General features: G+C 43.7%; 1 protein-coding gene across 1 annotated transcript in view; it reads left to right on the forward strand.

Moving 5' to 3' along the window:
- ATP8A2 (ATPase phospholipid transporting 8A2) overlaps nt 1–14219 on the forward strand; it is a 695753-nt gene that overhangs the window by 624633 nt on the left and 56901 nt on the right. The window contains exons 34-35 of the mRNA XM_055244084.2: nt 2158–2246; nt 9448–9552. Coding sequence (XP_055100059.2) covers nt 2158–2246; nt 9448–9552 — 194 coding nt within the window. The remainder of the gene's footprint in view (nt 1–2157; nt 2247–9447; nt 9553–14219) is intronic.

The raw sequence follows: 14219 nt of genomic DNA on the forward strand, positions 1-14219 counted from the left end.
TTGAAGTCCTGGAATGTTTTTGTAAAGGTAAGGAAATACCAAAACGGGACTACAAAAATGATGGTATCTATTGATATATATTGACAAATGTGTAATAAAGATGTAATAAAGATGTGTACGTGTGGGCGTACCTCATCTAGGGGTGACACCTTCAAGTTTAATTTTGAAGCTTGGGCCAGTGGTGCTTCCTTTCCCACAACCGCCATGATAGGTCCTCAATGAGATGTTATCACAGAACCCATGTTTCTCAGTGGCAGTAGAATACGACATCTCTGTCAACAAATATAATTCTACATTACTTTATTTGCTTGCATGGAAATCCATTGTATGTAAGTGCCATGGTACATTTAGTAGATCTTCTCCTGGGACATCGACTTCTGGTTTCTTTGATAGAATAGCACTCTTGTGAATATCATTGTACTTGCTTCTTTGCATGTTTTCTTCCTTCCTTAGGAAGAATTCTGAGAGATGTAATTGATGGGGCAAAATGTACTCACACATTTTTAAGGTTGTAAACTTTTCTGTCAAAAGCTGGTACTCTTGGTTGTTTGAAAAGGAAAGCAAGTCCTCCCATTCCAGTGTTGGATTTCGACTCTTTTCCTGTAAACCTCACTGCTTTTTGGTTTAATTGTCATAAAATGCCAAGCACCACCAACAGGGCTATGTGAAGGGGCCCAGAGGCAGAAGGGCTGTGGTTAGGCATGGCCTTGGCCACATGGGGAAGCTGGGTGCTTGGGATCAGGGTAAGCTGGTGGGGCTGCTGTGAGTATAGACACTGGGCAGGGAAGCCCTGCAGGGCAGAGGGAGCGGCAGGGCTGCAGTGTATGTGGCCTTCCAGCTGGAGCAGAGGATGGAGACCAAAGAGCGGGTTGACTCTTGGATGCCAGGCTTGAGTCAGGTGAATCCTGCCCTCATTTTACTGTATAAAGGGAGCTACTCCAGGCCTCTGGGATTCTTAGACCCTCCCCGTCCCTGTGGGGGTCCAAGAGGTGGTTAATTGTGCCTCAGGCCCTCTGCTCTCCCTCCCTCTGTAAGTCTCACTCTCCTTTGCAGTGAGCTGTAGCGAAACTTCTATTCCAGTAGGACCAAATGTTTGAGGCCTCCAGAAAAGAAATCCGGTGAACACGAAGGGTTTGTCACACTAACTCGAGTCCCTTTCTCAGGTGGCCCACCCTTGTAAGCCAGCCTCCCAATTCCTAGCCAGCTCCAGGCTCCAGGCTTTTGCTCATTCAAAACCAAAATTGAAGGCATCTGCCCTACTCAGGCCTCCATCTCTGTTCAGAGTAAACTCCTTCCTCCCTCTGCTTTTGCCCTAAGTTCTCTTTTCAACTCACCTAACATCTAACTTGGCCCTGCAGCTCTGATCCCCAAAACTCTCTCTACCTGTTCCCTCCCAAGCTATCCCTGACCAGCATGCCAGGAACAAGGAAGTCTTGAAAGTTGCACTCCTTGCTGCTCTCCCCTGTCCTTCATCCTTCCACTTGGAATCTCTGTCCTTCTACCCATCTCTAGCTACTGAAATCCTGTTCATGTTTCCAGGCATATCTCATACTCTGTTGTCTTTAAGAAGTCTTCCCAGAAACCCCATTGGATATTTTCGTGATATATACCATATTCCACTGGGTAATGTAGATTGCACCAGAGGGTATTTAATCCCCTGAAGGCAAGGACTATAACCTATTCATCTTCCTTTCCTGGGTGGGGAGAACCACCATGCCTTGTACCAAGTAGCAGTGATATGGGTCCTGGCTCCATGAATGAATGGCCATTGAGAGAAAAGGAGCTGATGATGAGTGAATGGAGGAGGCTAGTGAGGCAACGTTTACTCCTCAGTGAAGCAGTGTTGGTGACTCCAACAGCTCTCTTTAGGAAGGATTTAGGACAACATCCTGTTCGGAAGGGGCTTGAAGCACTTTATAAAAGAGAGGCAAGGACACACGTCAAACTAGAAGAATCAAAGTGAGAGGAGAGAAGGCTGCGGAGAGGAGCAAGCTCCTTCCATCCCCCTGATGGTCCTGCCAGTGCATGGGTTACCTCTCATTGCATTTAATGCAATTTGTTGTTTTTGTATTGTGAACTATTATCCTTGATTACATTATGTTCCTCTGTTTTTGAAAGAGAAAGTATTTGAGCAAGTGTCACTTTTATTTCTTGCAGGCAACTATGGTCCTGAGCTCCGCACACTTCTGGTTGGGATTATTTCTCGTTCCTACCGCCTGCTTGATTGAAGATGTCGCATGGAGAGCGTAAGTTTAACAGTGAAGCGGGGACCCCAAGTCTGGCTCATCTGTCCCTGGAATTATCTTTCCCATGAGCCCTGCTACAGGGTATGAGAATGACAGGCATTCGGAAGAAATGGGTCTCCTGCCACCTGCCAGAATTGAAAAAAAAATTTTTTTAGTTTAACTTGTGCTTCATCTTGATATGAAAATATAGACAACCATAACAATAGAAAAATCAGCTGGGCATGGCAGCACATACCTCTGGTCTTAGCTACTTAGGAGGCCAAGGTGGGAAGATCACTCGAGCCCAGGTGTTTGAGGCTGCAGTGAGCTATGGTCGTGCCACTATACTCCAGCCTGGGCAACAGAGCAAGACCCTGTTTCTAAATAAGAAGAAAGAAAAAGAAAAGAAAAAATACAGACACAAAGGAGCCCTGAGAGAAACTGGGATGTTGTCTTATAAGGCAGAGTTTCTAAGTACACACCCATTCCATCAAATTGAGAAAGTATAACTCAAAACTCATCTCTCTTTATATCATAAACTCAGTGCTAAGTGGTCACAAATATGGCCTGGCTTCACTTCCCATGCTTAGAAGCTATGTATAGGTAAGTCATTTAAAATTACAAGAATGAAGTATTCTTCATTTTTCCAAGCAACTCAGAGTAGGAATACTTTCAATAAAATTCTTCTAGAGGGTTAGTTCACAGGTCCGTGAGAAAACCAGTCATGAAGATGGCATTATCATGTAGGTTAAATAGGAAATCATTCATATTCAATTTTGCTTTTATGTTTTAACATATATCATTTTCAAGATACCTTGTTACAATACAAAAGAAGCGACTAAGTTCCAAGGTCATGTAAACTTTAATTTTATCCATGAGCAAAAGGAGGGGCTGCTCCAAATAAAATATGACTGAATTTGTTTTGGGTCGACCCAATTTATCCTACAAATAGGTGCCAACTTCTCTGAAAATTGAGACTCTGAGCTCAGCTTTACTTTGGGCAAAACACAATTATTTTGGGGCTCTGAGATAGAGAAGTGAGACTTCAATCCAAACCCTCCCGGAAAAGACATCAGATTTCATTTTTAGCCCTCCGTTCCTCCCACACTCAATGAGAATTTTTCTTGCCTGACAGTTACGGATGTCTTTTGAAAAAGTCCTCATTTTGGCATTATCTTGACAACCGATGATACCTCATGCAAATCTAGATAGAGGGGGAAAGAATATTATTACATGGATTTTCTTTTTTTTTTTTTCCTGTTCACTAAGATTTTTAACTGTAAAAAAATTAAATAATTCTCATTTCTTAAATTATTTGATTTACCATTACTTCCATTTTATTTGGTAAAACCGTGTTCTGCAAATAACAGAATCAGAATCCTCGGAAATGGAAAGATTACAGGCAGAAAAAAATATTTTCTTAATCTAATATATGTACCATAAGAACATATTAGTTCTGGCCAGGCGCAGTGGCTCACACCTGTAATCCCAACACTTTGGGAGGCCGAGGTGGGTGGATCACAAGGTCAAGCGTTCGAGACCATTCTGGCCAACATTGAGAAACTCCGTCTCTACTAAAAATACAAAAATTAGCTGGGCGTGGTGGCGGGCGCCTGTAGTCCCAGCTACTCGGGAGGCTGAGGCAGGAGAATCGCTAGAACCTGGGAGGCGGAGGTTGCAGTGAGCTGAGATCATGCCACTGCACTCCAGCCTGGGTGACAGAGCGAGACTCTGTCTCAAAAAAAAAAAAAAAAAAGAAAGAAAAAGAAAAGAGGCCAGGCGTAGTGGCTCACGCCTGTAATCCCAGCACTTTGGGAGGCCGAGGCAGGTGGATCACAAGGTCAGGAGATCAAGACCATCCTGTGAATGGTGAAACCCCATCTCTACTAAAAATACAAAAAATTAGCCGGGCATGGTGGTGGGCGCCTGTAGTCCCAGCTACTCGGGAGGCTGAGGCAGGAGAATGGCATGAACCCAGGAGGCGGAGCTTGCAGTGAGCTGAGATTGCGCCACTGCACTCCAGCCTGGGCGACGGAGCCAGACTCCGTCTCAAAAAAAAAAAAGAAAAAGAAAAAGAAAAGAAAGAAAATATTAGTTCTGTTATTTGCTCTTTCAGCCAATAGGCCCAATTGTGACACAATCTAGTTCCTTGCTGAATTTGTTCAAAATCTTTGTTTTGCAAAGGTAAGTCAGTTTTAGATAAGTAGAGAATAGTCTTGGCCACATCAGCTGGCCTTTTCCATTTATAGTGACTGAAAACTAGCAACATGATTATAAATTAGTTTATTTTAATTCAGCTATCTCAAATTAGTGTCATTAAAAAAATCTATTGAGACTGCATATTTGCAGAAGACTTTAGCAATAGTGTCTTTCTTCCATCTGAAAGAGAATGTTTATAGATTACAAAGTGTCTGTGCCTCTTTGTCCATTTTCTCGCTCTTTTCAAGTGTGTTCTGAGTAATCATTCCCTGTCACCGCAAAGCAAATTATCTATTCCCTCAAATAGGACTTGTTTTTGGTTTCCCCTGGCACTATAAAATTAGCACCATTTACATTTTAACGAGGATAAATCAAATGACACTACTCCCAGCTTCACCACATGGAAAGAGTAAAAGTCACTTCCTTTCCAAGAAGCCTGCCAACTGGGTCAGAGCATAAACCCGGGCTCTGCAGCGGAGGTGCCGGCGGGGAAGCAGGGAAGGCTGAGGGTCCTCACTCTGCAGCAGGAGCACTCGGCCACCCAGCACCTGGCACCACGGGCCCAGAACTCAGCTTTTCCTGGGCGCCAACAGCATCTCAGCTCTGGGCTGAGCCAGAAAGGCCCCTGCTGAATTCCAGAGGTGCTTTCTAAAATGGATTTTTGTCTTGTTTTATTTAGGGGAGGAGGGAAAATAGCATATATTGGCTGTCAGCTGGAATATTTGCCCAAAGCACATATATGCTCAATTTGTAATATCGATTTAATATTTATCTATCTAAACTACCCTCACCCCTCTCCTCAAAAACAAGACATTTTTCAGTTTATTGGCACATTTTCCCTTTGATCGTGAGGCCCGTATTATGTCACATACTCCAAACCCGAAGTATTTGTTTTTGAGGCAAGTAAATTCGGAGGCTTCTCGCAAAAAGAGAAGGCCTATTGTGAATCACTTACCTCTGAGAAGGCTACAGTGCTTCGCTGAGATTTCTCTTTCTGAATTGCAGCTTTAGAAAATGCTGTTGACTTCTTCCTCCCATGCACTGAACAAAAATATTAATCCTGCTTGTCCCCAACCACCCATCATTGGATTTGAGTTGTCAAGTATCTACTGAGGCATGCTATCTGTGATGCACCTTGGGGTTCCCAGAAGGGGTGTGCATTTGAGAGTGGGCACAGGGGCAGCTGAAGACCCTGCCCTGTGATGGCAGCATATGGTGATGCTGGGAGAGCTTCCACAGGGGTGCTGCAGGCCTCTCATCCTGCCTTGGGCCCATCTTAGGGATGTTTTGTTTTGTTCTGAACTTTGGTGGTTATCACTCTCTTTTGAAAGGGCTTTTAGGCCAGGCGCGGTGGCTCACACCTGTAATCCCAGCACTTTGGGAGGCCAAGGTGGGCGGATCACCTGGGATCAGGAGTTCAAGACCAGCCCAGCCAACATGGTGAAACCCTGTCTCTACAAAAATACAAAAATTAGCTGGGCATGATGGCGAGTGCCTGTAATCCCAGCTACTCAGGAGGCTGAGATGGGAGAATGGCTTGAACCCAGGAGGCGGAGGTTGCAGTGAGCCATGATCATGCCAATTATACTCCAGCCTGGGCGACAGAGTGAGACTCTATCTCAAAGAAAAAAAGGCTTTTAAATTCCAGCTCAAGGCGGGCCTGCCTTTTCAAGTATATTTCTGTGAGCACTGAAGAAAGTGAGTTGCTCCATCTTTCTACATTTTCCCCATTTATTTGCCCAGTTTCTCGCTTCCATTTCAGGACCTGAGCTGTTAAGAGTAAGAAAAGAGAACCAGAATGAGGTAATTCAATCACTTTTTCCATGAAGTCTGTCAGCTTTCTGGATGAAGATCCATTATTAGACTATCTTAAGTCAGATTTGGCACGCCGTAAAATGCCTATGCTATTATCCTGCAAACCAAAATTTTCATATGGGACAAAACTAACCTACCTTTTATTAAAATAATTGATTGATTACATGTGATACCTGGCTAATGAGTAATTTTATTAGACACATGAAGTTTAAATTGCCCAGAACTATTTTAATATCCCTGCACTTATATTCATCCAAAATGTTTATTGATGACAGCATGCTTGGGTAAGCTGCCACTTACCCACTCTCATCTAGGTGAAATTTGTTAGTACTGCTTTATAAAAATAATACAAGCTCAAGGCCACTGAACACAGAGGAACCCATTTGCTTTTATCTAGCTGTATCTCCTGTATTTTACTGTACATCAACAATACAGTCCCCGATTCCAGAATGACTTCATTTCCTTATTATAATCCCAGATAGGCAGTTAAATGGAAAGAAGAGGTAATGAGCAATTTCTATGTACAAATGGTCCTTGATTTCTTTTAACTTTCTAACTAAACTAATTTCTTTTGCAGCACGTCATATTTACAATTCCATCCACGTTTAGAATTAAACGTTTCCTTTTGACTTGCTGTTCTTGCATACAAAAGAAGAGTCCAGGGAAAGAGTTTCAGAAAAAAAAAAAAAAGGATGGAAAGTTCAAGATCCTAAAACAGTCTGTTTCTTTTAAAAGTCTCTGAGAACCTGGAGACACCCTTAGGTATATCTGAAGACTCACAGATAACTCTCACACTCATGAGTCAGTAGCCAGCACCCCAACTCTGTCCCTTCTGTGGTCATCCAGCCTCTCGATGTGGGGTTAGAGGAAGCAAGCCCTGGACCATTGGGCAGTAAGCCATTTACAGATGAGGGACTTACTCTGTCAAAGCTGTGACTCAGAACACGCCAAACCCCAGCTCCTGGTAAGACCTAAGTGACATGCTAGTGGCTAATGCTTAACAACTGATTTATAACCTATAAATATTAATTTTAGACCACTCACATGTAGCCTTTAGACAGGAGATTTTAGAAGCAGTTTTTCTAATTCAGGCATTATTAGATAAAGGTGCTTGAGAACAGGGTTTTAAATTGCCAGCCTCCCTTTACTCAGATGCTATTAAATACATGCAGAAAGAGAAGTTGAATCATCCCCAGCATTGCAATTCAGTGTTTTCCAATAGCAACAAAGTTCCCAGGCTAGCTCACAGGGGCTAGCCTAGTGGAAATAGTATCAAATTGCTGAGTAACTCTTGAATATGGGCACAGTTTCATCCCCTGAGAGCACGCACAGTTCCTGGGAGCACTGACATGCTCAGACCATTGCCCTCTGAGGCCGTGTTGTGACTGAATGAAAACTGGCAGCTTCCACAGTGTGTTGAATTCTGACGTAACCTGTAGGTTCCCAGTGCCCAACCTTCCTATTCCAGCCCCCCACTTAGGAACCCCCTTTCCTCCCAGCCCGGGAAATAACAATGGGGTCTATTCTACCGCTGTGCAGGGGAAAGGGGAGAGGGAGAGAGAGGGAGGATGACGGTGGAGAGAGGGGTCCTGGAAGAACCAGCGATGCTGCTCATCCTTCAGGAGTAACCAGGCTGTTCTAGGACCCATGCAGGCCCGTGGCTCAGGGCAGGCGGGGCAGCCACTCGGTGGCCTTGTTGTCAGTCTAACCCCAGAAGCCCAGGAGATAAAAGACCACTTTTGGGGCCCCACATATTACATAATAGCGAACAGGGTACGTTTTAGCATCATTTTTGACTCTCCTTTCCAGCAAACTGTTAGATATTTGCTCATTTATTGTTTAAATTAAAGTTCCACAGGCTCTGCTTTGAACTGCAGTATTTTATCAATCCTGAGTCTCAGGACACTGTCTGATGGAATTAAGGTATTATGTGTTAAAGCCTGTGTGGCTTTCCCTTGTTTGCTCTGGGGGAAAGGATGACAGGGGCATATACAGTGTCTCAGTGCTAATACTCCATTATAGATTAACTCGGAGTGTCGGGAGATGGCTCACATTATCTTAACAGGCTTTCTTTCCTTGAAGGTGGAGGGTGGGTGAGGTGGTACAGGATTCTGCAGGAAGAGCCCACATCTTCAGAATGTTCCCATGACACTGTTTTCATTTCTGGGCAAAGGTGCTCAGTTTTTGTTCTCATTCTATCTTTGGGTCCTGGTGCCTAGCAGGATCCTCATATGTATTTATGTTGAAATTAAACCCATGCACAGCTCTTCAGTCTGGTGTGTTGCTAATTTATGAGCCTTTTCCCTTTTCAGTTTTTTTTCTCTTATATAACCTATATCTGGTTAAGTGTCTTTTCACCTAGACTGTTTCCAGCTAGTAGCTAGATTGTTTCCAACTAGCAGCTCACTTTTAGCTTTGTTTAGTTTCCATTTTATAAAGACTGAGATCGGCCAATTATTTGAGCATTGTGAGGTATTCATCTTAGTTTCCTCAGTAAAAGGGTACGGGAACTCTTCCTACCATTCAAGAAGAGTGAGCTGTCCAGGCTGCGGGTTCTTTCATAAGTTGTATTAATGCCACTGAGGCCTGCGTGTGTGGACTGCAATGGTGAGTTGTTGCCAGAGGAAGATGGGAAACCTGCACTCGAGATTTGTGTTGACTCCACGTTTCAAGCCGATGGCTTTGCATCCAGACCGTGCACTCTAGCATCCTAAGCCCCGTGGCTGCTGTGGCAGTGGCTCTTTTCACACTAAAGAGGGAGGGAGGAAACTTGCTAACCCCTGGGCTCTCTGACTGCAGTTGGGGTCCTTGGACCAGGGAACCAGTGCCTGTTCGCTAAGGTGAGGGTTTAAAGTGTCTTCTTGATTTTCAGTTCCTGCCAAGAAATGCTTTAGAAGCAGACCCTGGGTCTTCGTGAACTCCACCCAGTCTTTGAGTGACTGGACGCCACAGCAGACTTCCGGTTCTTTGCAGGGGGGGTGACTCTTGACATGCATGATCCGGGTCTGGTCTGCAGCACTCAGGATGCCTCCGGGCTATGGAGATGGAACCTGGGTCATGCATGGAGACTGTGAATGCTCCACCACTTCCCAAGCCTCGGCCTCCACCAAAGGGCATTTGGCTGTGGCCTGAGAGGGGAGCGGCCCGTCTTTCCCAGCTATGTCAAGTCTGTATGCCATGTTCTTTTTGTCTTTTCTTCATAATACAGAGCCAAGCACACCTGCAAAAAGACATTGCTGGAGGAGGTGCAAGAGCTGGAAACCAAGTCTCGAGTCCTGGGAAAAGCAGTGCTGCGGGATAGCAATGGAAAGAGGTGGGGAACTCCGTCCCGGTCCGCACAGAACACAGGTTGTCCCGGCCCTTTTCCTTTCTTCCTTCCTGTATTTCTTTTTCTCATCTTGGTTTTAGATGGGAGCACAGTATGCTCAGGCTTAAGAATTTTGGTTATTCTCGGCCGGGCGCGGTGGCTCACGCTTGTAATCCCAGCACTTTGGGAGGCCGAGGCGGGCGGATCACGAGGTCAGGAGATCGAGACCACGGTGAAACCCCGTCTCTACTAAAAATACAAAAAATTAGCTGGGCGTGGTGGCGTGAACCCGGGAGGCGGAGCTTGCAGTGAGCCGAGAGTGCGCCACTGCACTCCAGCCTGGGCGACAGAGCGAGACTCTGTCTCAAAAAAAAAAAAAAAAAAAAAAAAGAATTTTGGTTATTCTCAGATTTAAATCACACTCTCTCAGTGACCACATGAAACCTAAATCTCTGGAAGTCTCCAGGTAAGACTGGGGGTTTTATTGGGTTTAGAGGTGAGCAAAACAACTCATGTGCAGAAAATTGACGTTGTGGCAGTATTAGCTTAAGGTGGAAGAGTCCAGGGTTAGCAGTATTACCACAGAGGAGTTAAAGCTAGGCCTTTGAATTTCAAACCCGAGTACTGTACCCAAGGATGAGTATCTACGGTGAAGGTTTGCATGTGAAATAATGCATGTTGTTATTCATGTAAACCTTGTTACATTCCACTTCAGCAGATCTAAATGGGGGAGTAGTTTTTAATGTTAACATTTTCTGCTGGGAGTGAAAGGAATCGTGTGAACTCCTGGAACAGACACTGCTGCTTGCTCTCCTAATTCCTCCTGAACATGAGCCTGCCCTTCCCCACAAGGAACAGCTGGGCCTGTGTGCAGTTTTTGTTTCATCACACAAGATGTTAAAATGTTGTTAGAGTGCACTCTGTTAAAATCTATGTACCATCAAGGGAAATTTCTTTGGGCCTGAGAACAATTTGCAGGGTACTGGAAAGCCATTGCTCTATTAAGGACATGGAATATCTATAATATTCTGAGTACAACTCTCCTATAAATGCTTAGAAGGAAATCAGTAACTAACTGCTAATGAAACAAACATCAAGGAATCAAATACTGATAGAGATCCCCACTTTGTGTTTTGCTTTATATTGTGTTTATTTGTACCGTCTTTTAAAGCAATGAAGACAAAGTAATTTTTTTGTTAAAGAAAGAGAATGCAAACATTTCGAGAGGCTTTCAAAATACAATTTCAAACAGATTTTAGAAAAGGGATGATGGCATAGAGTTGAAGTTGTAGTTTTGTATTTATTTGCGAGTTATTTTTTAGTAAGTTTATTAAGCATTCATTTTATAGCAGCTATGCTAGTCACTGTAAAAAATCATCAGTCAACAAGACAAAAAGCACTGTCTTCCATAAGCTTAAGTTTGTGAATACATGGGGATAGGGACTGATTTTACTGCAGATGTACATATAACCACTACACGTGGTTGAGGCTTGTTCAGGGCTGTTCTATCCATCAGACAGCTGAGGCACAGGGCTCAGGACCTGTTAGAGTTTCAGGGACCTACCGTGCTCTTTGAGACCTGAAAAAAACATATTCATAAGCTCCAAAAATTAGGGAGCAGGAAACCTCTGCATAATGAAATTAATAAATGTTTAAAACCCTATAAAATGCATATCACTCTTAACCGTTAAGTTTAGTAAGGACAATAAGTTTATTATACTTAGAAACAACTTACAGGCTCTCTTATATCTCAGGTATACACAATGATTGCTGAGGGTACATAAGTAATTTCTAAGTAAAATGAGAATTTCAGAGCAAAATTCTCAAACTCCTTTCAAACATTTTACAGGAAAACATCACATATAATGTGGTATGAGAACATGCTTTAGCGTGTTTGTTCTGATGTGGGGAGGGGTCATCTGGCTTGAGCAATCAAGAAAGGCTTCATGTTGGAGATGGATGAACAACAGGCTTTTGAGGACAGGAGGGTCTTGAATGGACAGAACTGCTGAGAGTCTGATTTGGGCAGAGGGAGTGGCACATGCCAAGGCTCAGGTCCAACACTGTGTGCAGGGACCAACCACCCAGTTTGGAGGGCCACATGCATTTTGCAGAGATACGGAACCTGCGTTTGAATTTTGGCTTTGCAACCAACCGGTGAGGCCTTGTGCAGGATATTTCATATGATCAGATTGTCTCTTCATCTGTCATAGAAGAAATCTAATATGTTCTTTGGAGGATTAGGGTTCGTGAAACATGTGCAACGCAGCATGTTGCCTGACCCATCTCGGGTGCATAAAAAGTCAGCTGCTCATCTTCACTTTGGCAGGAGAGTCATGAGCTGTCGGCCTTGAATTGTATTGAAGGGAGTTGTGGGCTGACAGCCTTGAAAGAGTGTGTGAGTCCATTTTTGCTTGTTGTTGATAAATGAATGTTATTTTTAAAATTCACTTATCCTATTCAAAAGTCACTTTTAAATGTTCAAATGGATATCAGAAAATAAGAGCTTAAATGCAGTTTCCTACCTTCTACATTTGAAAGTCTTATTTTCTGGTTCCTTGTAAATTTTACTTTGTAGTTCGTATGATGCTGTGTGTGTGTGCTTCTGTGCGTGTGTGCATGCACACATGCATGGGTGGGCCTGCATACTCCCATTTGATTGCACCATTTTCCTTTTCTTCTAGTCCCAGCATCTTGCTTCACTTTGGAATTCCCAGCCAGAACACAGTTTGGGGGCTCTGCCGCTCATCCTCCTCAGTGACCCCCTCCCATTTGTTTTTCTCACTCCTAATTACTCACAGATTTTCTGGGTGGTCCATCTGCAAACTGGATAATGGTGGCGTGCTGCTGTCTGCACAGAGACTATGCTGTCCTGCTTGGCCTCCTGAGCTGCCTGACAATTGTTCTTTTACAACCTTTGTTTTCTTCGTTCACACCTGCTTAGATTCCTGAGGGGTGGAGGGTAGAGACTAAGAAGTCTGTCTTCAGCTCTGTCCTCGCTTCTAAAGATCTTATAGACCCCCGCCTCTTTGAGGGGTCCTGAGTGTTTTTGTCTCTTCTCACCCCTCCCTGTTCCTTCTTTCCTACCCTCATCTGATCTTTCAGCTGATTTGTGTATCTCTCTAGCTGTTAACCGCACAGGAAACTCTGTCAATATTTGCTGACTGACTGGCTGGCAATACCAAAGTCTAGTGAGGTGGTAGTGAGGAAAGGACGGTGACTTCAGCGCCAGATGAGCTGACACACTGGTGCCTGTGTGTCAGCTCGTGTGTCGGATGTGCACAGAGTGGCCACAGAGAGATGCTGACAGTCACCGGGCCTCCAGGGAGGGGGCAGTTTATCTCATTGCTTAAGAGTACAGCTAACATACTCACACACGAAGAGGCATTTGTGATGTAAGATTAGCAAATCTTACCCTTGTAAAGATGCACAGGCCAGGAACCCGTCGTCCCTGAAGCCCACTGCCTCTCCTGCCTTCCCGTGCCAGCCAAGCCAGGGGACCCCCAGGGGTCCTCAGCATCCCTAACCCCAGGGGCTTACTAGCTCAGTCCTGACAGCATTGCTTAGGGCCCCTTAAAGGACATTCTGCCAGGTCATAAAACCCAGGTCCAAGTCACTGGCAAATATTCTAGCAGTTTTTCTTAGGAGTGTAATCACAGGAAGTAGAACAAAAAAATCTGTGTGCGTTAATCTTTTTAGAAAACCCTCTTGTACCAGATTTACAATTACAATTTTGAAATTGTAGCCAGGGATTCTAAGTTTCTCTCTGTGCCTTTTATTCATTCAATAAAATATTTTCATCTAACATTTTATTGAACTTGTCTAAGCCCCATAATTTTATACTATTTTGATAAAGTTAAATTTTCATGAACATGCTTCTACACTTTCTCATTAGTAAATCTTGTCTTCCAAAATCAACCTGTGGAATTGATACTTTAATAACCCTGTTCTCATGAAGAAGCAGATAATGAGAAAGGGTGAGATCAGGGAATTAGATATCCAGAAAGCAAAGTGAAGAAAGTGCTTTAAGGAGTGAATAAAAATGTTTGTCTTGATTTTAGTTTGTTCTTCTTGAAGGAGTGTTTTTCACAATGTGCTGTTTGTGCACCTTATAGACACTGGACACATGTGACTGTTTGGGTTGATCAGAATACCTTTTCCCAAACTGTCTTCCCAGTAATCTCTACCCGGGGAAGCAGGAAGCCCCCCGCACCGCACATGAAATAGTCTAACCTGCATGTCATTATTTTGAGTGTCTAAACAATGAGGAGCTAAACGGAAGAAAATTCTCTGTTTTTTAATGTCTTGGTAATATCTTTCCTTTCTTTATTCCTGAAGTGTAAGCCATGCAAATTTCTTTCCTGGTGAAAGAAAATCTATCTGTGGCCACTCACCTTTACAAATACAATATAAGCCAATGACAGCATGTAAGATGACAGACTTTTGTTCCTTAATTTTTTTTGGAATGAGATAAGTGGTTGCCCTGTAATATTTTAGGTACAATGGCAAGCAAGAAAAAAAAGGGGGAATATATTTGTTGAAAACATCTAGTTTTTGAGTTATGCGTAGCCTGAATAAACAAGGAGAGCTTGTTCTATTTCTAGATCGCCTTTCACTCTGTTCATCCCAGTTGGCGGGAGTGCGGTGGGGTGGGGTGGGGTGAGCCCAGGGCT

The sequence above is a fragment of the Symphalangus syndactylus genome, chromosome 15, assembly GCF_028878055.3.
Source record: "Symphalangus syndactylus isolate Jambi chromosome 15, NHGRI_mSymSyn1-v2.1_pri, whole genome shotgun sequence".
NCBI lineage: Eukaryota > Metazoa > Chordata > Mammalia > Primates > Hylobatidae > Symphalangus > Symphalangus syndactylus.